General features: G+C 41.4%; 1 protein-coding gene across 1 annotated transcript in view; it reads left to right on the forward strand.

Moving 5' to 3' along the window:
• Positions 1-226: 226 nt before the first annotated feature.
• Positions 227-21,154, forward strand: part of odad2 (outer dynein arm docking complex subunit 2) — a 188,691-nt gene continuing 167,763 nt past the window's right edge. Inside the window, exons 1-3 of the mRNA XM_052015638.1 lie at positions 227-457; positions 797-1,032; positions 11,366-11,526. Coding sequence (XP_051871598.1) covers positions 263-457; positions 797-1,032; positions 11,366-11,526 — 592 coding nt within the window. The 5' untranslated portion in view covers positions 227-262. The remainder of the gene's footprint in view (positions 458-796; positions 1,033-11,365; positions 11,527-21,154) is intronic.

Raw genomic sequence — 21,154 nt, forward strand, 5'->3', positions numbered from 1 at the left:
GATGTATCTTTGCTTTAACGTTTCATCTTATAGATGCCACTTTCAACAGCGCGCCAGGACTGCATCATTACATCAACCTCGATCAAACCCAAAGGCACTTTTCATGGACTTTTATTGTCCAAGGGCAAATCGTTTTTATTTTGTAGATTTCAAGTGCAAGGACCATTCTTTTGTATGCAAACTGGCGCTTTATAGCATTGCCTCCTCCCTTTGGCCTCCCGCAATCAGAGCGCGCAGCTGCAAATCGCAGTGCACCGTGCAGATGGGCCAGGACCCGCCTCTGCCCCAGTTCTCGCGACACGCACGCGGAGCGCCGACCTGCGTTGTTTGGAACGGTCGCCCAGCAACGTCGGCGCGCGCTGGTCTCCAGGGCAACCTGCCACAACGCGGCCGTTGGACGGCTCGGCGCTTCATTTTCTCCCTGAAACCAAGTGGGGGCTGCGTCGCTTACCTTTGGGTGAGCTGTCGGCGGTAACCTGGGGATGCAGGGAGGAGGCCCGGGGGTTACCCTGCAAGGCCATGCGGCCCGTATGGCTGCTGGCCCGGCCGCTAGTTAAAGGGACTACGGTCTGGTGGGTGGGTGACTTAACCTCGGGGCCTGTAGCTTTGCACCATTCAACAGGTACCGTTGGTATTGTATAAGTAATTGTGTGGTTTAATGGGGCGCCTTGCGGCTGATGGAAAGGGACGCGTCGCTCATTCCCTTCTTAGAGGATGGAACAACATCTTGCATTGCATCAGATAGGATCCGTGTGCCCCGTGTTAACAGTGCCCATGTCTTTCTGTGTCGCTGCAGCCACTGATCACCATGGGAGTTGCGCTGACTCGAGCTGCACAGTGGACAGCGGCTGGCATCGGCGTCGGCAAGTTGGAATTCACACCCTTGAACGTGTCCCTGCTGAATGATATTATTAAATTTGTTGAAAATGTGAGCTCCAGGTATCCCCAAGAAGCAGCTTTAATGTTTCGAGAACCACTGGAATGGTCGACAGGAATGGAGGTGACTGCATTTGGGTCAGATTATGAAATCAGGTGGGTCTCAGCTACGCATGCGGTTAATAGTTTACGGCATCTTGATCATTGACAGTAGACTGTTAAGTTGACAATGTTGGCGTTTTCTTACGCTATGTATTCATTTAAGAAAACTCCAGTTCATATTTTGTTGGGGTGGGGAAGCAGTCTGTATTGACGGGGAGGAGCAGAGTAAAAGGTATTGCAGAGCATGGTGTAAGGATTAAAATCTTAACCCAGTTAAAAATGATGCATTGTTGCTTCTGAATTCAGTGTCAACACTTAAGAATTAAAAGTACTTAAGTTTCATGTTCTTTTTTTTACCTTTGTTCCATTTTATGAAATTCTTCACATTCAGTAATAGAGACAATTCTGGAAATTATAATGAAAGATGTAACAAAAACACCTTGAAAAGAATATTAAGATTGAGCAGAGTCAGTATGGAGTTACAAAGGAAAATCATATTGACTATCTTATTAGTTATTTGAGAAAGTAACTAGTAGTATAGATAAGGAGGAGCCAGTGGATATGGTGTATTGGATTTTCAGAAGGTTTTCAATAAAGTCTCACTCAGGATGTCAGAAGACACAGGTTTGGGGATAATATACTGATATGGATTAAGAACTGGGAATAAAGTGATCGTTGTCAGGTTGGCAGTCTGTGACTAATGGGGTACAGCTGGGATTGGTGCTTGAGTCCAGCCATTTACTATCTCCATTAACAATCTGGTTAAAGGGACCAATATCATATTTCCAAGTTTGCTGATTACACAAAACTAGGCAAGTAGGAAGCTGGATATAAAGAAATCACCAGAATATGGCCAAGCTGCATGAATGGACAAGAACATGGCAAATTTTTTCTCATCTTTCCCTGTCTTTGCATTTGTTTATATACCTGAAACATTGTGTTTGTTCCTCGCAGATTTCTGGTGTCCATGTTATTTTGTTATATTTTAGTCTGGTCAAGCATAGTGACATTAAAATTGGCTTTCTGCTGTTGAGAAGAAGATTAGTTCATATTTTTAGAGTTAGAGGGTCATAGAATCATGGACATGTATAGCACAGAAATGGGTCCTTAGGCCCACCACATGCACACCGACCTTGTTGCATATCTACACTAGTCATACCTCCTGCATTCACATCCCAGTTGTTAACATATATCATAAACAACAGAAGTCCCAGCATCAGTCCTTGCAGTACACCACTGGTCACAGACTTCCAATCTGTAAAGAATCCTTCTAATACTACCCTCTGGATTCTATCACCAAGCCAAATTTTGGATCCAATTAGACAGCTTGCCTTGGATCCCATGTGCCTAAACATTCTGGACCAATCTATATATGTAGGATCTTGTTAAAGACATCACTAAAGTTGATATAGACGATGTGCTGCATATCTTCATCAATCTTCTTTGTTACCTCCTCAAAAAAACTCAGTCAAATTATTAAGGTAGGATTTCCCCTAAACAAAGCCACTCTAACTATCCCTGATCAGCCTCTGCCTTCCCAAATATTCATAAATTCTATCCCTGAGGATTTCCTCTGATTATTTCACTAGCACTGACACAAGGCTCACTGGCCTTTGGTTACTTGGCTTATCCCTGCTGTCATTCTTAATTAAAAAAGCAACTTAGCTGTTTTGCAGTCTTCTGGAACCTCACCTGTGGCTAATAAAGATGTAAAAAAATCTCCATCAGGGTCCCAGCTATCTCCACTTTTGCTTCCCATAGCAAACTGGGATAGATCTCATCTGGCTCTGGGAATTTATAAGTGCTTATGTAGCATGACATATAATACCTTCTCCTTCTTAATACTGACCTGCTCCAGATTATCCACATGCCCCTCCCTGAACTTACTGTCTTATATTTCACTTATTCCATATTCATAATTTTCCCTACAACATTGGCGGAGACAGTTGGTCGAGAGAAGGGCAAGACTGGCAGCTCAATGTTCCAGGGTTTAGATGTTTCAGATGTGATAGAGCGAGATGTAAAAGAGGTGGGAGAGTTGCACTACTGATCAGGGAGAATACCACAGCTGCACCTAGAGAGGAGGCCTCATCTAGCGAGGCAAAATGGGTAGAGCTCAGGAATAAGAAGGGTGCAATCTCTTTGATAATAGGCCTCCCAATAGCCAGCAGGACATGGAGGAACAGATATAGAATCATACAGCATGGAAACAGGCCCTTCAGCCCAACTTGTCTATGCTGATTGTGTTGCCCAGTGAACTAGACCCATCTGTCCGTGTTTGGCCCATGGCCCTCTAAACCTCTCCTATCCATGTACTTATCTAGATGGCTTTTAAATGTTGCTAATGTGCCTGCCTCAACCACTATTTCTGGCAGCTCATTCCAAATACGCACCACCCTTTGTGTGAAGAAGCTGCCCCTGATGTCCCTTTTAAAACTCTTACCTCTGATTTTAAACCTATGCCTTCATGTTTTTAGCACCTCCTCCCTGGGAAAAAAAACTACGTGCTTTCACCCCATCTTTGCCTCTCATGATCTTATATACCTCTATTAGGTCACCCCTCAATCTCCTACGTTCCAGGGAATAAAGTCCTAGTCTATTGTGCAGATTATGTAAAGATATAAAAACAACTGGGTTGTTGTACTGGGAGATTTTAACTTCTTCAATATTGACTGGGACTCCCTTAGTGCCAGTGGCTTAGATGGGGCAGAATTTTTTTTAAGATATTCATTTAAGCGATGTAGTCTTCACAGGCTGAGCCAGCATTTAATTGCCATCCCTGGGTGCCTTTGAGAAGGTGAGCTTCCTGCTTGAACTGCTGCAGTCCTTAAGAAGTGGGAATGCCCACAATGCTGTTAAGGAGAGAGTTCCAGGATTTTGACCCAGTTGACGAAGGAATGACAATATATTTCCAAATCAGGATGGTGTATGGCCTGGAGGGCAATTTCCAGGTGGTGGTGTTACCATGTGTTTGCTGCCCTTGTCCTTCAAGCTTGTAGATGTTGTGGGTCTGGAAGGTGCTGTCTAAGGAGTCTTGGTGAGTTGTTACACTGCATTCTGTAGATGGTACAAATTGCTGCTACTGTGCATTGGTGGTGGCATGAGTGAATTTTTGTGGATGGGGTGCCTATCAAGTGGACTGCTATGTCCTGTATGGTGTCAAGCTTATAGAGAGTAGTTGAAGCTGCACTTATCCAGGCAAGTGGAGAGTATTCCATCACACTCCTGACTTGAGCCTTGTAGATGGTGAACAGGCTTTGGGGGGCTTACTTGCCACAGGATTCCTCACTTTTGATGTGCTCTTGTAGCCACATTGTGTATATGGCTACTCCAGTTCAATTTCTGGTCAATGGTAACACCCAGGGTATTGATAGTGGGGGATTCAGTGATGGCAATGCCATTGAATGTCAAAAGGTGATAGCTGGATTTTCTCTTGTTGGATATCGTCTTTGCCTGGCACTTATGTGGCTTGACTGTTACTTTCCACCTATTAGCCTGGTCTGGATATTGTCCAGGTCTTGCTGCATTTGATTGTGGACTGCTTTATTATTTGAGGAGTCACGAGTGGTGCTGAACATTGTGCAATCATCAGCGAACATCCCTACTTCTGATCCTCTCAATTGAAGGAAAGTCATTGGTGAAGCAGCTGAAGATGGTTGGACCTAGGACACTATCCTGAGGAACTCCTGTAGAGATGTCCTGTGGCTGAGATGATTGACCTCCAATCACCACAACCATTTTCCTTTGTGCTAGGTATGTTTTCAACCTGTGGAAGGTTTTCTTACTACTTCCCATTGACTCCAGTTTTGCCTTTTTTTTTAACAACTGCTGCCTTGATGTCAAGGACGGTTACTCTTACTTCACCTCTGGCGTTCAGCTTTTTTGGTCCATGTTTGGACCAAGGCTGCGATGAGATCAGGAGTTGACTGACTTTGGCAGAACCCAAACTGAGTTTCTGTGAGCAGGTTGTTGTAAAGCAAGTGCCACTTGATAGGACTTTCAATTATCCCTTCCATCAGTTTGTTGATGATCAAGAGCAGACTAATAGGGCGGTAAATGGCTGGGTTGGATTTATGCGACTTTTGTGGACAGGACATATCTGGGCAATTTTCCATCGTTAAATAGATGCCAGTGTTGTATCTGCACTGGAACAGCGTAGCCAAGGGTGTGGCAAGTTCTGGATCACAAGTCTTCAGAACTATTGCTGGAACGTAGTCAGAGCCCATAGCCTTTGCCTTTAGCTGTTTATTGATATCATGTGGAGTGAATTGAATTGGCTGAAGGCTTGCATCAATCACGCTGGGGACACTGGAGGAGGCCAAGATAGGTCTTCCACTTGGCACTTCTGGCTGAAGTTTCTTGCAAATGCTTCAGCTTTCTCTTTTGTACTGATGTGTTAGGCTCTCCCATCATTGAGAATGGCAATATTTGTGGACCCTGCTCTTCCAATGAGTTGTTTAATTGGCCACCACCATTCACGACTGGATGTGGCAGGACTGCAGATTTTAAATCTAATCTGTTGGTTATGGCACCAATAGCCTCTGTCTATGGCATGCTGTTTATCTTGTTTGGCACGCAAGTATTCCTGTCGTGTGGCTTCGCCAGGTTGATTCTGCATTCTGAGGTATGTCTGGTGCTGCTCCTGGCATGCCCTCCTGCACTCTTCATTGAACCAGGTTTGATCACTTGGTTTGTTGGTGTTGGTAGAGCAGAGGACATGCTGGGCCATGAGTTTGTATATTGCAGTTGAGTACAATTCTGCTGTTTCTGTTAGCTCACAGAGCCTCATGGATGCCCAGTCCTGAGCTGCTAGATCTATTCTCAGTCTGCCCTATTTAGCATGGTGGTAGTGCCTCACAACACAATGAAGTGTATTTTCGCTATGAAGACAGGACTCCTACAATACTGTCATGGCAGGTAGATTGGTGAGGATGAGATCAAGTAGGTTTTTCCCTCTTGATGATTCCTTCAAGTCCTGCTGCAGACCCAGTCTAGCAGCAATGTCTTTTGGCACTCAGCCAGCTTGGTCACTAGTGCTATTACCAAGTCCTCCACCCAGAACCTTTGCCACTCTCAGTTCTTACTCCAAATGGTGTTCTACATGGAGTAGTATTGATTCATCAGCCGAGGGGGATGGTAGGTGGTAATCAACAGAAGGTTTCTTTGCTCAAGTTTAACCTGATGCCATGAGATGTCATGGGATCTGGAGTGAATGTTGAAGACTTCCAGGGCAGTTCACTCCCAATTGTATACCACAGTGCTGCCACCTGTGTGGGGTCCATCCTGCTGATGGGACGGGACATACTCAGGGATGGAGTTGGTGGTGTCTGGGACGTTGACTGCAGTTATGATTCAGTGAGTATGACTATGTTAGGCTGTTGTTTGACTAGTCTGTGAGAGAGCTCTCCCAATTTTGGAACAAGTCCCCAAATGTTGGTAAGGAGACTTCACAGGGTTGACAGGGCAGTTTTTGTCATTGTCATTTCCGGTGCCTAGATTGATTCTGGGTGATCTGTCCTGTTTTATTTCCTTGAGGCTTTCTGGTGGCTTATTACAACTGAATGGCTTGCAGGGTCATTTCAGGGGGCAGTTAAGAGTCAACCACATCACTGTGGTTCTGAAGTCACGTGTAGGTAGGCCAGGTCAGAGTGGCAGATTTGTTAGGTGCATCTAGGAGGGTTTCTTGAACAGTATGTAGATAGTCCAACCAGGGAAGAGGCCATACTAGACCTTGTATTGGGAAATGAACCAGGCCAGGTGATTGGAGTTTCAGTGGGAGAGCATTTTGGGAACAGTGATCATAACTCCATAAGTTTTAAGATATTGTAGTTATGGATTTTAGTGGACCTTGGGAAAACTGCCACATTGGGGAGAGGCTAATTACAACAGTATTGGACAGGAACTGGGGAGTAGATTGAGAACACCTGCTTTTGGGTAAATCCCTTCTGACACATGGCAGTCTTTTAAAGACCAGCTTGTCAGAACTCAGGACCAGTATGTTCCTGTGAAGATGAAAGATACGGATGACAAGGTTTGGAAATGACAAGAGATGTAATTTTAGTCAAAAAAGAGACCATATGTAAGGTTTAGGAAGCTGAAATTGACAAGGACCTTGAGGAATATAAAGAAAACAGGAATGAATTTAAACAAAGAATCAGGAGGGCTAAAAGGGGCCATGAAATGTCCTTGGCATGTGGGATTAAGGAAAATCCCAAAGCATTTTGTACATGTAGGGAAAGTGTAGGTCCACTCAAGGACAAAAAGAGAATTTATGCCTGGAGCACAGGAAGTGAGCAAGGTGCTAAGTGAGTACCTTGCATCGGTATTCACCAAGGAGAAGGACATGGATGATAGTGAGATCAGGGAGGGGTATGTTAACATTTAGAAAGAGAAGGTGTTGTGTTTCTTGAAGATCATTAAGGTGGATAAGTCCCCAGGGCTGATGGGATCTATCCCAGGCAAGGCAGGAGATTGCTGGGGACTTGACAGAGATCTTTGTATTCTCTTTAACTATGGGTGAGGTCCCAGAAGACTAGAGATTAGCCAATGTTGTTCCTTTGCTTAAGAAAGACATTGGGGATAATCCAGGAAATTATAGGCCAGTAAACCTTGCATCAATGGTAGGGAAATTATTGAAGAAGATTCTTAAGGACAGGATTACATGCACTTGGAAAAGCAGGGACTTACTCAGGATAGCCTGCATGGCTTTGTGCAGAGGAGGTCATCTATCACATACTTGACTGAATTTTTGAAGAAGTAATAAAGATGAATGATGAGTAGAGCAGAGGATGTTGTCTACATGAACTTTAGCAAAGCACTTTACAAGGCCCCTCATGCTATGCTGGTCCAGAAGATTAAGTCACATGGGGTCCATTGTTCCATTGTGAGTTGGTAGATTGGATTTAAAATTGGTTTGGTCACAGAAGACAGAGGGTAGTGGTGGAGGGGTGTTATTCTGACTGGAGGTTTGTAACTAGTGGTGTTCTGCAAGGATCAGTCCTGGGACCTCTGTTATTTATGATTTGGACAAAAATGTGGGTGGTCTGAATAGCAAATTTGCCATCGACACAAAAATTGGTGGAATTGCGAATATTGAAGTAGGTTGTAAAAGGATACAGGAGGATACAGATCAGTCAGAGATTTAGGCAGAGAAATGGCAGATGGAGTTTAATATGAACAAGTGTGAGATTGTGCATTTTGTGAGGTCAAATGCAAGAGGAAAGTTTACAGTGGATCCTTGGGAGCATTGATGTATAGAGGGATCTTGGGTTGCAAGTCCATAACTCTCTGAAAGTGGATAGGGTAGTAAAGAAGACGTATGGCATGATTGCCTTCATCAGTCAGGGCATTGAGTATAAAGGGTGGCAAGTTGTATTGCAACTGTATAAAACTTCGGTGAGGCCACATTTAGAATATTGTGTCCAGTTCTGGTTGCTGCATTACAGGAACAATGTGGAGGCTTTGGAAAGGGTGCTGAACAGGTTCACCAGGATGTTGCCTGGATTAGAGAGTATTAGCTTTACTAAAGTCCATGTAGTGGCTGATAGAAGTGTATAAAAAATATGAGGGGCATAGATAGGGTATATAGTCAGAATCTTTTTCCCAGAATGGAAATGTCAAATACTGGATGGCATAGGTTTTAGGTTAAAGAGGGAAAGTTGAAAGAAAATTTACAAGGGAAGTTTTTTTTTACACAGAGTGTGGTAGGTGCCTGGAACATGCTACCAGCGTAAGTGGTAGAATCAGATATGATAGCAACATTTAAGAAGTATTTAGAGAGACACATGAACAGGCAAGGAATAGAGGAAAATGGACCTGGAAGCATGGCGACACTTGCGGGCTGCCCCCAGAACACGCTACGCAAAACATGCATTTCACTGTGTGTTTCGATGTACATGTGACGAGTAAAGTTATCTTAGTTTAGATTGGCATCATGGTCAGCGCAGACATTGTGGGCTGAAGGGCCCATTCCTGTGCTATACTGTTCTATGTAATTCGGTCATAGCATTATAGAGTTATACAGCATAGCAACAGGCTGGTTGGCCCAACTGGTCCATGCCAACCAAGATGCCCATCCAAGCTAGTCCCATTCACCCGCATTTGGCCCATCCCTTCTAAACCTTTCCTATCCATGTACCTGTCCAACTATTTTAAAAGTTGCTATTGTACCTGCCTCAACCAGTTCTTCTGGTAGCTCATTCCATATACTTACCACTTTACAGTATATAAAAAAAAGTTGCCCCTAAGGTTCCTATTAAATTTTTCTGCTCTCACCTTAAATCTATGCCCTCTAGTTCTTGATTCCCCAACTTTGGGGAAAAAGACTGAGTGCATTCACCATATCTATGCCCCTCATGATTTTGTACACCTCTATAAGATCACCCCTCATTCTCATACGCTCCAAGGAATAAAGTCTAAGCCTATCCAACATCTTCCTGTAACTCAGTCCCTCAAGTGCTGGCATCTTTGTAAATCTTTTCTGCACTCTTTCTAGTTTAATAGCATCTTTCCTAAAGCAGGTCAACCAAAACTGAGCAAGATATTCCAAATGCAGCCTCATCAGCATCTTGTACAACTGCAACTTAACCTCCCAACTTCTATACACTATGCCCTGATTGGTGAAAGCCATCATGCCAAAAGTCTTCTTCACCACCCTGTCTACCTGCGACTCCAGTTTAAGGGAACCATGCACCTGAACTCCAATGTCCCTCTGTTTTGCAACACTCCCCTGGGCCCTACCATTCACTGTGTAATTCCTACCATAATTTGACTTTCCAAAATGCAACACTCAGCACTTATCTGAATTAAACTCCACTTACCATTCCACTGCCCATTTACCCAGCTGATCAAGATCCCCCTGTAATTCTTGATGAATCTTCTTCACTATCTATGATACCATCTATTTTAGTGTCATCTGCAAATTTACTAACCATGCCTTGTACTTTTTCATCCAAATCGTTGACAAAGATGACAAACAGCAATGGGCCCCACACTGACCCCTGAGGCACACCACTAGTCATGGGCCTCCAGTCCAAGAAACAACCTTCCATCATCACCCCCTGCTTCCTACCATCAAGCCAATTGTGGATGCAGTTAGCCAGCTCTCCCTGAATTCCATGCCATCTAACCTTCCAAAGCAGCCTACCATGTGGAACTTTATCAAAGGCCTTACTGAAGTCCATATAGACGACATCCACTGCCCTGCCCTTATTGACCTTCTTGGCCACTTCAGTCCTTTAAATATATGCCAGCTCTCAAAGCAATCCCATCAATCCTTTGCCCCCACTTATTTCCCTGTCACGTACTGTCTCTCACACATGGTCAGCAACTTTCACTGATTGTCCTACCACCCACCTACACCAGGGACAATTTACAGTTAACCCATTAATCAGTACACCCCTGGGATGTGGGAGGAAACCAGAGCACCCAGAGGAAGCCCATGCAGTCACAGGGAGAATGTAAAATAAAACTCCATGCAGACAGCATCAGAGATCAGGTTTGAACTTGGGTTCCTGGAGCTGTCAGCAGCAGCACTACTGCTGCCCCACTATGCCACTTTTAATCAATGTTCTCTTTATTAGTAACTACCAAGTAAGATATACAGGTTACTGAATATAGGAATTGTCATGTTTATACGTAGTGTACATTACTGTTTAAAAGCCAACAATTTTCTAAATGGTAAGAGGTTTGGTAATTTTAATATGCTAAGGGACTTGTGTAGACAAGTGTTCTTGTCACTGAAACCGAGACGCAAGTACAACAAAAAATTAGGAGGCAAATGATATGGTGGTTTTATTATGAGAGGATTTGAGACCAGGAGTAAAGATTCTTGTTATCTGCTCCTACTCCTTTTTTCTTGTGTGCTTATAATAACATTTCATTCTTTTCTGCAACATTGTAGCTAATTGGAGCCAGTCTTGTTATCTGGAAATTTTATTGAACAACTTTGAAAACAAATGATGAAGTTCACTCATTTTATTAGAATACTGTTTCTTTAAGAACGTGTGGACAAATTGCTTTTCTATACCCATTGAGTCTTTTTGTGCTTGCTTTATTCTGCCACTTGTATGCTTTTCCGGCAGGTGATCTGTTCCCACATCATTATCACTACTGAGCCAGCTGCTAAGGGGCACAGGAAACACTGATCAAAACCATGGTGGGTTTTAGTACAGGAAAACTAAGTCTTTATTGGTCTCAACTCACAGCCCACCATTTTAGCAATCTAATTACACCAGTTATCTGGAAATGTTTGATTTGTGTAAAATATTAATACTGATTATGCACTTTCTCTGTCATCAACATAACTGCTTATTATTGCTTTGTCTGATGAACAAAGTTCCAGAATGCATATTTTAAAAAAACTTAACATCTTTTTTTCTCTTTTCAGTAAAGGGGCTTTAGTATCAAAAGAAAACATAGATGGAATCCCTTTGCTGAATTTTCAGGCGTCTACTGGCATCATTAAAGTATATGCTTTTAACCAGCTGGCTAAGTTTCTGGAAATAGCTCAGAAGGAAAAACTGAAAGAAACACAAGCTTGTTTGGAAGGTCAGTTTTAATTACTCCATTTTTGTACAAGTGATTTTAATTGGTGTGGCTTATTTATTTATGTCTACACAATCCTTTTGGAATTCATTTTTGAAACTAATCTGTCCTATTATTATTTTAGAACCATTAATTGAAATCATACAATAGCACAGCACAGATGGAGACAATTGAATTCATCCAAAGAACAATCCAATTGGTCCCACGCCCCTATACTTTTTTCATATCAATGCAGATTTTCTTCTTCATTCTTGTTTCCATTTGCACTTGGAATGTCAGTATTGAATCAGTATCCACCACCCAATTAGGTAGCAAATTTGAAATCCTAACAACACATTGCATTGAAGTTTTTCCTTTTTTTTACCAATGGCTGTCGTGTCAACTTCACAGATTTCACCTAAGTGCCTCAAGTCTCTGTTCTTACACCATTTAAATTTTAGCATGTATCGTCTCTTTATTCTTCCTACTAAAATATATTACATCTGACACAGCTGCAATAAAATTTGTCATCTATGCTTCTACATTTTCCCTCTAGTTTATCTAAGATCTCACTCTGTCTTTGTTGCTGTTTACTATCCTTCCAAGTTTCATGTCATCTGCAAATTTGAAATTGTGGATGCCTTTAGTATTTTTCAAAAATAGCAGTAATTTTCCCTTCACTTTGAAAAACAGCCTTTCATCACATCTGGTTTCTATCCTTAAATAATTTTTGTACCTTTGCTGCTGCAGTCTTTTTATCTCATTGTTTCAGTCTTGCTAACGACTCTGATAAGTTGTTCTTTACAAACTTCCATATTTATTTACAGACAGAATGGGGGAACATTCTTATCCAGCAAATTTACTATCATGCAACAAATTAAGGTTAAAAAAAATCCAACAATAGTTATCATAATTTTTTTAGGGCATTTATAAGCTAAATAAGAAGTTACCATTTACAGTGTCAGGACAGTAACAGAGGACACACATGTAAGGTAATAATACAGAGTGCAGTATGTGCAGGGAGGAGCCATTAACATTTCAGGTCAGGATTTTATTATTTAGAACATAGCACGTGGAACAGTGCAGCATAGGAACAGGCCCTTTGGCCCACGGTGTTGTGCCAAACTAATTAAATTAGTAATCAAATGCCCAACTATATTAATCCCTTCTGCCTACACAATGTCCATACCCCTCCATTTCCTGCACGTTCATTTGCCTATCTAAGAGCCTCTTGAACGCCTCATCGTATTTGCCTCCACTACCACCCACGGCAGTGCATTCCAGGCACTCACCACTCTCTGTGTGTTTAAAAAAAACTTGCCCTACACATCTTCTTTGAGCTTACCCCCTCTCACCTTAAATGCATACCCTCTGGTATTGGACATTTCAACCTTGGGGAAAAGATACTGGCTGTCTATATATGCCTCTCACAATGTTATATACCTCTATCGAGTCTCCCTTCAGCCTCCACTAGAGGCAGCATCCTGATATACCTCTTCTGCACCTTCTCTAAAGCCTCCACATCCTTCCTGTATTGGGCTGTCCAGAATTGAATACAATACTCCAGATGTGGCCTAACTAGAATTTTGTAAAGCTGCAACATAACTTCCTGACTCTTGAACTTGATTCTTGACTAATAAAGGCAAGCATGTCATACATCCCCTTTACCACCCTATCAACTTGTGGCCACTTTCAAGGAGCTATGGACTTGGACCCCAAGGTGCCCCTGCACATCAACACTGTTAAGGGTCTTGCCATTAACAGCGTACTGTCCCTTTTACATTTGATCTCCAAAAGTGCAACACTTCACATTTGGCTGGTTTAACCTCCATCTGCCATTTCCCTGCCCATATCTGCAACTGATCTACATCCTGCTGTATCCTTTGGCAGTCTTCTACACTATCCACACCACCACCAATCTTCGTATCATCTGCAAACTTACTAATACACCCATCTATGTTTTCATATATATATCACGAACAGCAGAGATCCCAGTACAGATCCCTGCAGAACACCACTAGTCACAGACCTCCAGCCAGAATAAGTCCCAGAGAAGACAACCCAAGTTTGTCCTTCCTTTCCTTATAGCATGTGCCTTCTAATCCAGGCAGCATCCTGGTAAACCTCTTCTGCACCCTCTCCAAATCCTCCACATCCTTCCAATTCACCGTGGATCCCATGCATCTTAATCTTCTGGATGACCCTTCCTTCAGGGACCTTGTCAAGCACCTTACTAAGATCCATGTGGACAACATCCACAGCACTACCTTCATCAATCATCTTCATCACCTTCTCAAAAAACTCAATCAAGTTAGTAAGACACAACTTGTCCCGCACAAAGCCATGCTGACTGTCCCCAATTAGGCCATGGTTTTCCCAAATGTTCATAAATCATATCCCTAAGAATCCTCTCCAGTAACTTTCCTACCACTGACATGAGACTCACCGGTCTGTAGTTTCCAGGATTATCCTTGTTTTCCTCCTTGAATAATGGAACAACATTAGCTGCTCGCCAGTCCTCTAGGACCTCGCCTGTGGCTAGAGAGGACACGAAGATATTGGTCAAGGCCCGAGCAATCTCTTCTCTTGCCTCTCAATAACCTGGGGTATATCCCATCAGGCTCTGGGGACTTATCCACTTTAATGTTCTTTACGAGACCTAACACTACATCCTTCTTTATCTCGAAATGCCCTAGCATATTAGTACACTGCACACTGATGTCCCTATCCTCCATGTCCTTCTACTTGGTAAGTAATGATGCAAAGAATTCAGTCAGCACCTGTCCCACATTTTCTTTCTCCAAGTACATGTTCCCTCCTTCATCCTTAAGTGGTCCTACCTGCTCCCTAGTTATCCTCTTGCTCTTGATGTATGTATGGACTGCCTTGGGATTCTCTTTAATCCTACTTACCAAGGACTTTTCATGGCTTTTCCTGGCTCTGCTCATTCCCTACTTGAGTTCTTTTCTGGCTTCTTTGTAATACTCAAGGTTTGATTTTAGCTTCCTAAACCTTACATACACTCCCTTTTTCTTCTGAACTAAATTTACCACCTCTCTCGTCATCTCGGGTTCCCCAACCTTGCCATCCTTGTCCTTCCTTCTTACTGGAACACACTTGTCCTGTACTCTGTGCAGTAAATTGTAGCAGTTAATATTAAGGTAATATTTTTGTCTCTATTAATTTTTTTTACCCTTTAGTGCAAAAAGAATCAAATTGATTGGAGCTATGGCAAGAGACAATAGGTTGCAGAGGTACAGGGAAATAAGGAGTGGGAATGGGATGAATGGAATTACCGCTGGGGACCTGGCCCACTGCTAGTGTAAGATATGGAGTACAGCATTTATTCTCTAACTGTTCAACATTCAATAAAATCAATTTTGTTCTGTAACATAACTTCATGGATCTTTCTTGAACCATATTCTTATATTTTGCAAAAAATATTTTTATTCATTCTTTGGGATGTGGATATCACTGGCCAGAAATTATTTCACATCCTCATGCCTTTGAGAACTTGGTGATGAGCCACTTCCTTGAACTATCGCAGTACTTCACAGTACTATAAAAACAGAACATGCTGAGAAATCTCAGCAGGTCAGGCAGCATCAATGGAAGGAGAAACAGTTAACGTTTCAAGTCAAAGATGCTTCATCAGGACCAAGAAAGGGAGAAAGCAAATTAGTTTAGGTAGTAGAGAAGATGGTGGAGAGCAATGAGTGAAATAAAGAAAATATCTGTGATAGGGTGAAATATCATAGCCCTTAAGGGGCAAGTAAGCTTCTTTGACTTTGCAATGTGTTAGTAATGTTGTATAGTCTGGCAAGGAAATCCCTTCCCATTTACCATCTACTGTCCTCTCTCATCTGATGAATCAATGCTAGTTATCTAAAGTTTGTGAATTTGATATTGAGTTTGGATGGCTACAACATGCTCAGATAAAAGATGAGGTGTTGTTCCTCAAGCTTGCATCGGACCTCATTGTAACAGTGCAGGAGCCCACAGACAGAGAGGTCAGAGTGGGAGCGGGGTGGGTGCCAGCAGGCTACTGGAAGCTCTGGGACATTCCTGTGGACTGTGTGCAGATGCTCTGCAAAGTGATTACTCAACCTGTGCTTAGGTTCTCCAGCGTAGAGGAGGCCATATTGTGTACCCTGAATGCAGTACACTAGATTGGAAGAAATGCAACTGAATTGCTGCCTTACCTGGAAAGACTATTTGGGTCCCTAGATGGCGGGAAGAGAAGAGGTGAAAGGACAAGTATTGCACCATCTGCCTTGCATGGGAAAGTGCCATACGATGGGTTGCAGTAGGCACCCCATCATACAGAAGAGCAGATCAGGAAGATTGAAAAGGGAGGGGAGAGGAATATGTCTGGTAGTGGAATCTTGTTGGAGCAGGTGGAAATTGAGAAAGGATGATTTTTTAAAATTTATTCCCACCACACTATTGGGGAGGAAATTCCATGACTATGAGGGAATAGTGAAATATTTCACTATTCACTATTCACTATTCAATAGTGAATAGTGAAATATTTCCAGATCTGGATGGTGTGTGACCAGCAGGGATACTGGCTGGTTGTGGCATTCTCATGTGACTGCTTCCTTGTTCTTGGTAGGAAACATTGCAGCTTTGGGAGGTGCTGTTGGAGTAGCCTGGGTGATTAACTGCAGTGAATTTTGTAGATAGTACACATCTCAGTCATGCAGTAATGATGGTGGAGTCAGTGGAAGTTTGGGGTTGTTGATGGGGTGCGAATCATGTGGGCTGCTTTGTTTTGTACGATGTTGAGCTTTATGAGCATTTTGGAACTAAACTCATCCAGGCAAGTAGAGAATATTCTGTCATGTTTCAGAATTGTGCTGTATAGAACTTAGGAACTCTTTTGGGGGTTTTAGAAATTAAGTTACTGATTAATGATGGCACTCTCCTTCTCCCAAACCCTAGGGTACAGATGGTTTTCGACTCAGTGATGGAAATGCCATTAAGCATCAAGGGTGGATGAAGGCCAGCAAATCACACAGTGTCAGTAGAGGGAAAAAAGCTAGGTTAATATAACAAATAGATAACCTCATTTGTGGGCATTTAGTACAGTTGTGACATGCATTTCACAGCTCTTGCATATCCCCTTGTTTCCTCTCCAATGTTCTGAGAAAAAAAAATCCAAGGGATCATAACAAATTGATCATTGGTCCTATAGAAAGTGAATCTGGGAATTAATAATGGAAAGCAAGGTGATGGCAGGTGAATTACACAGGTCACAGAGTTAAAGTCATACATCACAGAAACAGGCCCTTCAATCTATCTTTTCTAAAAAAAACAGAAAATGCTCAAAACACTCAGCAGGTCAGACAATATCTATGGAAACAGAAACAGAGGTAATGTTTCAAGATGAAGAACCTTCATCTCAAACTGATCAGGTTAATTTTCTATCTATTTCAGATTTCCAGCATTTGTAGTTTTTAATTTTCAAATAGCTTTTTGTTTCTTTGCTTATTCCATTACTGTGTTATTGACCTTTTGTTTTTGAAATCGCTTATGCCTTTTACTTTTTAAGTTTAGGAACAAATACAGATCTGGTTAGTGGTCAAGAACAATACCTTAGCCTTTGTCCTTAACTGATACCACACTTTTACCTCTTATGTAGAAGAGGGGGAAAGTCTGCAGGGTGGTTGAACAAATGGATTACAACAGTGTGGCAGCCAGGATGTCATTCATATGGGTGGAGTGAAAAGAAGGATCGCATAGTCAAGACTTAATGTCATTCTCTGAATGTGTAAACAGGAGTTCTGAAAGTTGTACTACCCACATGTTCTGAAGATTAAGAACTGCTCATATCTGGAGTAGATTTATGGGCAGGAGAAGGTGGATTTATTTGTTTTGCTCTACGTAGGAGCCATTACCGATCTATGCTGAAGAAGTCTGTAGAGCTAGGGTTGAAATTAAAATACAGAAAATTGGCATGTGGACAAACAAACTAGAAGATTAAATGCACACCTGTGGAAGTGGTCTGGGTTGGAAAGTTACATTATGAGACACTGGCATCGATACTGGGGAAAGATGGTGGTATTCTTTATGGATGGGCTCCACTTTATCTGGGTTGGGACTAGTATCCCAATGCATTGACAAAATAGGGTACTAGAGAGCCCTTACAATTATGGTGAGAGGGTGAGGAGATTCAGGAAAGGGTAACTTCAAAACTAGTAAAAGAAATTCGAAGGCAGTATTGAAGAGTAAAAATTTGGGTAATATAGTTGGTAAATTAGTTTATTATTGTCACATCTACCAAGGTGCACTGAAATACTTGTTTGCATACTGTTCGTACAGATCAATTCATTACACAATGCATTGAGGTAGTACAAGGTAAAACAATACAGAATGCAGAATAAAGTGTTACAGTTACAGATAAAGTGCAGTGTAGGGAGACAATAAGGTGCAAGGTCATAACGAGGTAGGTTGTGAGGTCAAGAGTCCAACTTATCGTACTAGGGAACCGTTCAGTAGTCTTGTAACAGTGGGATAGAAGCTGTCCTTGAGTCTGGTGAAACATGCTTTCAGGCTTTTGTATCTTCTGCTCAATGGGAGAGGGGAGAAGAGAGAATGTCCAGAGTGGGTGGAGTCTTTGATTATGCTGGCTACTTTACCGAGGCAGCAAGAAGTATAGACAGAGTCCATCGATGGGAGGCTGGTTCCTGTGATGTACTGAGCTGTGTCCACAACTCTCTGCAGTTTCTTGCAGTCACGGGTAAAGCAGTTGCTATACCAAACTGTGATACATCCAGATAGAATGCTTTCTATGGTGCATTGATTAAAAATTGGTGGATTGGGAGCATGATGAAGGTAATAGAATGTTAGTTTGGAAGGAAATGTAGAGCTGAAGGAACTAGGTCTTTAGGATTAACCTTCACAGCAAAATTGATTAATTAGTAGCAGAGATCAAAATAAATACCTTTGATTTTTGATTAAGATGGTTGCAGAGTGACCAAGGTTGGAAACTAAGTAGAACAAGAAACTTCACTTTTAAGTAAAATGGAAGATTAGTAAATTAACCTTGATAATCAATGGTGAAAAAGCCAGTAGTGAAAAAGGACCATAGCTTTGAAAATCAAGGTGTAGAATTAGGTTAGTGGAGCTAAGAAATAATATGGACTAATGAATAGTGGGAGCAGTTTATGGCTTCCTAATGTACCATCAAGCAGATTGTAAGTCAGAAAATTAGAGGTACGTGTAACAAGGCAAATTGAAACCAAGCAAAATTTGCACTGAGAGTGTGGAGGACAGGTTCATGGACTATATTCTAAATCAGAATGTCAAATAACCAACTAGTATTTTTGCAGCATCAGGATTAATTAATATTTTAATAAATTAGTAATCATATGAAAGTGTGAACATGATATGATAGAATTTTATATTGTGGTTGATTTATTTAGGTCTGAAACTGGGGTCTTAAATCTGATCAAAGCAAACTGCACAGATAGGCAAGGTGAATTGGATAAAGAGATTTGGATATTAAATATGATGGTAGATAATGAATGGCAAACATTTAAAGAAATATTCATAATTGTAACAAATTTATTCCTATAAGGGAAATAGATTCATCTATAGTTAACGATAATATTGGATTAAAGGAAGAGGCAAAAAATGTTGCCGTAAATTTGAAGATTGAGATTTCAGTGAAGGATGACCAAAAACTTGGTGAAGGGAGAAAAAGTAGAATGAGAACAAATTAGCAATGTAACTGAAGTGAATTGTAAAAGATTCCATAGGTAAAAAGGACATAGTTTGTGGAAGTAAATTTGGGTCCCTGAGGGGCAGTAATTACAATGTAGAACATAGAAATACAGGGGCACTCCGGGTTACAAAAGACCTACTTTTGGATATCCATCTTTATGCAAATTCTCCCAAAGAACTCTAAATAGATACAGACAAATAGTGTGTCCATGAAAACAAACCTGCCAATTGTCTTTGATCATGGATGTTTGTCTTAGAGTCTTAAAAGTTTAAAATAACATTGAATAATTTATGCTGAAAATGTCTGTATGGGCAAACATCCAAGTGTTTAAATTATGGCTCCAGTAAAAAGAAATGTCTTGTTGGAATTTTGTTGCCCCTGCTGGCGTTCTGGCTCTTTTATGCCCGTATCTACAGTGACAGGCTGCAAATGAGTGGATTTCTGTTATTATTTGTATTTTCCCTCAGTGAGAAATTGTTTGTTTCTGACTTACAAATCGGTCTACGGACAGTTCTCAGGAAATGAAGAACCCTTATGTAACCCGGGGACTGCCTGTATCACAAATATTAAACATATATTTTGTATTTGTATTCATGGTAGAAGGTATTAAAAAATCTGGATGTAGTAGGAATGAAGAACTTAAAGAATTGATACTGGTAAAGAAATAGTACTGGAGAAATCAACGGGTCAAAAATTAACAAATGGCGTAAGTATGCCCAGAGTGGCTCAAGAACTCTCTGAAAGTGACTGCACCAAGCAATATATATCAGTGGTACTGGGATATATCCTTGAATTTTAATGTTTCTGCTGAGGATGTTTTTTTTCTATTTGAACAGTTTTGTTGGAAGGTGAGGAGAAGAAATTGGTGTGTGTAACTGCAAGTTGTGGACAAAATAGGTTTGAGAATTATTGGTATAAGCACAGGTTAAGGATAAGATCTTGGTTGGACACTGATTTCCTCCTCTAGGTTAGGAATGCTAAACCAATTGATACCCTTGTTCCCATTAAAAATCATTAGTTGCATTTGTCCAGGTTATTCCTTTGGTTTGGAATCCTCTCTTTGTTCCCTAAAAAAAACAAGGGATACTTGTATATTCTAAGATGGACAGTGGATTTGGGTATTCATCACCACGATATCTGGCTTGACAACATAAAATGCTATAGACATTTGCTGTTCTGAACAAAAAATGGTCACCATTTTAAGATCTTTGCAGAATAATTTAACCCGGAACTTTTCTTCTTCACTGCACTCTAACTCTTGTCCACTCTCACCTCCAGTGCAAATACAGGGAGTTTATAGTCTTCTTTATCCTTCAGATTGAGACCAACAATTCATCTGACTCCATAATTTTCCTCCCCTAACCTACCAAGTCAACCTTTCCTTACAATTCCTTCTTGTCTTTACTGTTGTCCTGAACTGGTTGTTTTCTCTCCCTTCGTACATTACTGCTCCATTTCCAATTCCTCTTTCTGGTTCAGAATTTTTGGATTTTGTTGTTGGCTCCCAAATCCTTAAACCAAATTTGTAGCAACTCCAATATTGAACCCCTCTGTTCAGTACTTAAATAGCCCTGGTCAAAGTCACAAATGCATCCTAGTACAACAGTGATCATGTTAAACCATCCCTCTTCATTCTTCTTGATCCAACTACAGTCTTCCACCATGCTTGATGATATCGTACTCTCTAGTTCCTCTGGAATGGCTTCTCTTTCCATACTGTTCCTAAGAGTCCATTGTTGACTTTCTCATGGATATGCTTTCCTTCAGTAATATCATCAGAAAATCCATCAGGTTGCACATGTACACTGATGACACTCAGCTCCAGTTACTATGTAAAAAAAACAAAGCCATTGTCTTCACAAATTCCATTTTGTAGTTTTTGACTCTATCATTCTCACTGCCCTCTGTCTGAGATTAAACAGT

The sequence above is a fragment of the Pristis pectinata genome, chromosome 5, assembly GCF_009764475.1.
Source record: "Pristis pectinata isolate sPriPec2 chromosome 5, sPriPec2.1.pri, whole genome shotgun sequence".
Lineage (NCBI taxonomy): Eukaryota > Metazoa > Chordata > Chondrichthyes > Rhinopristiformes > Pristidae > Pristis > Pristis pectinata.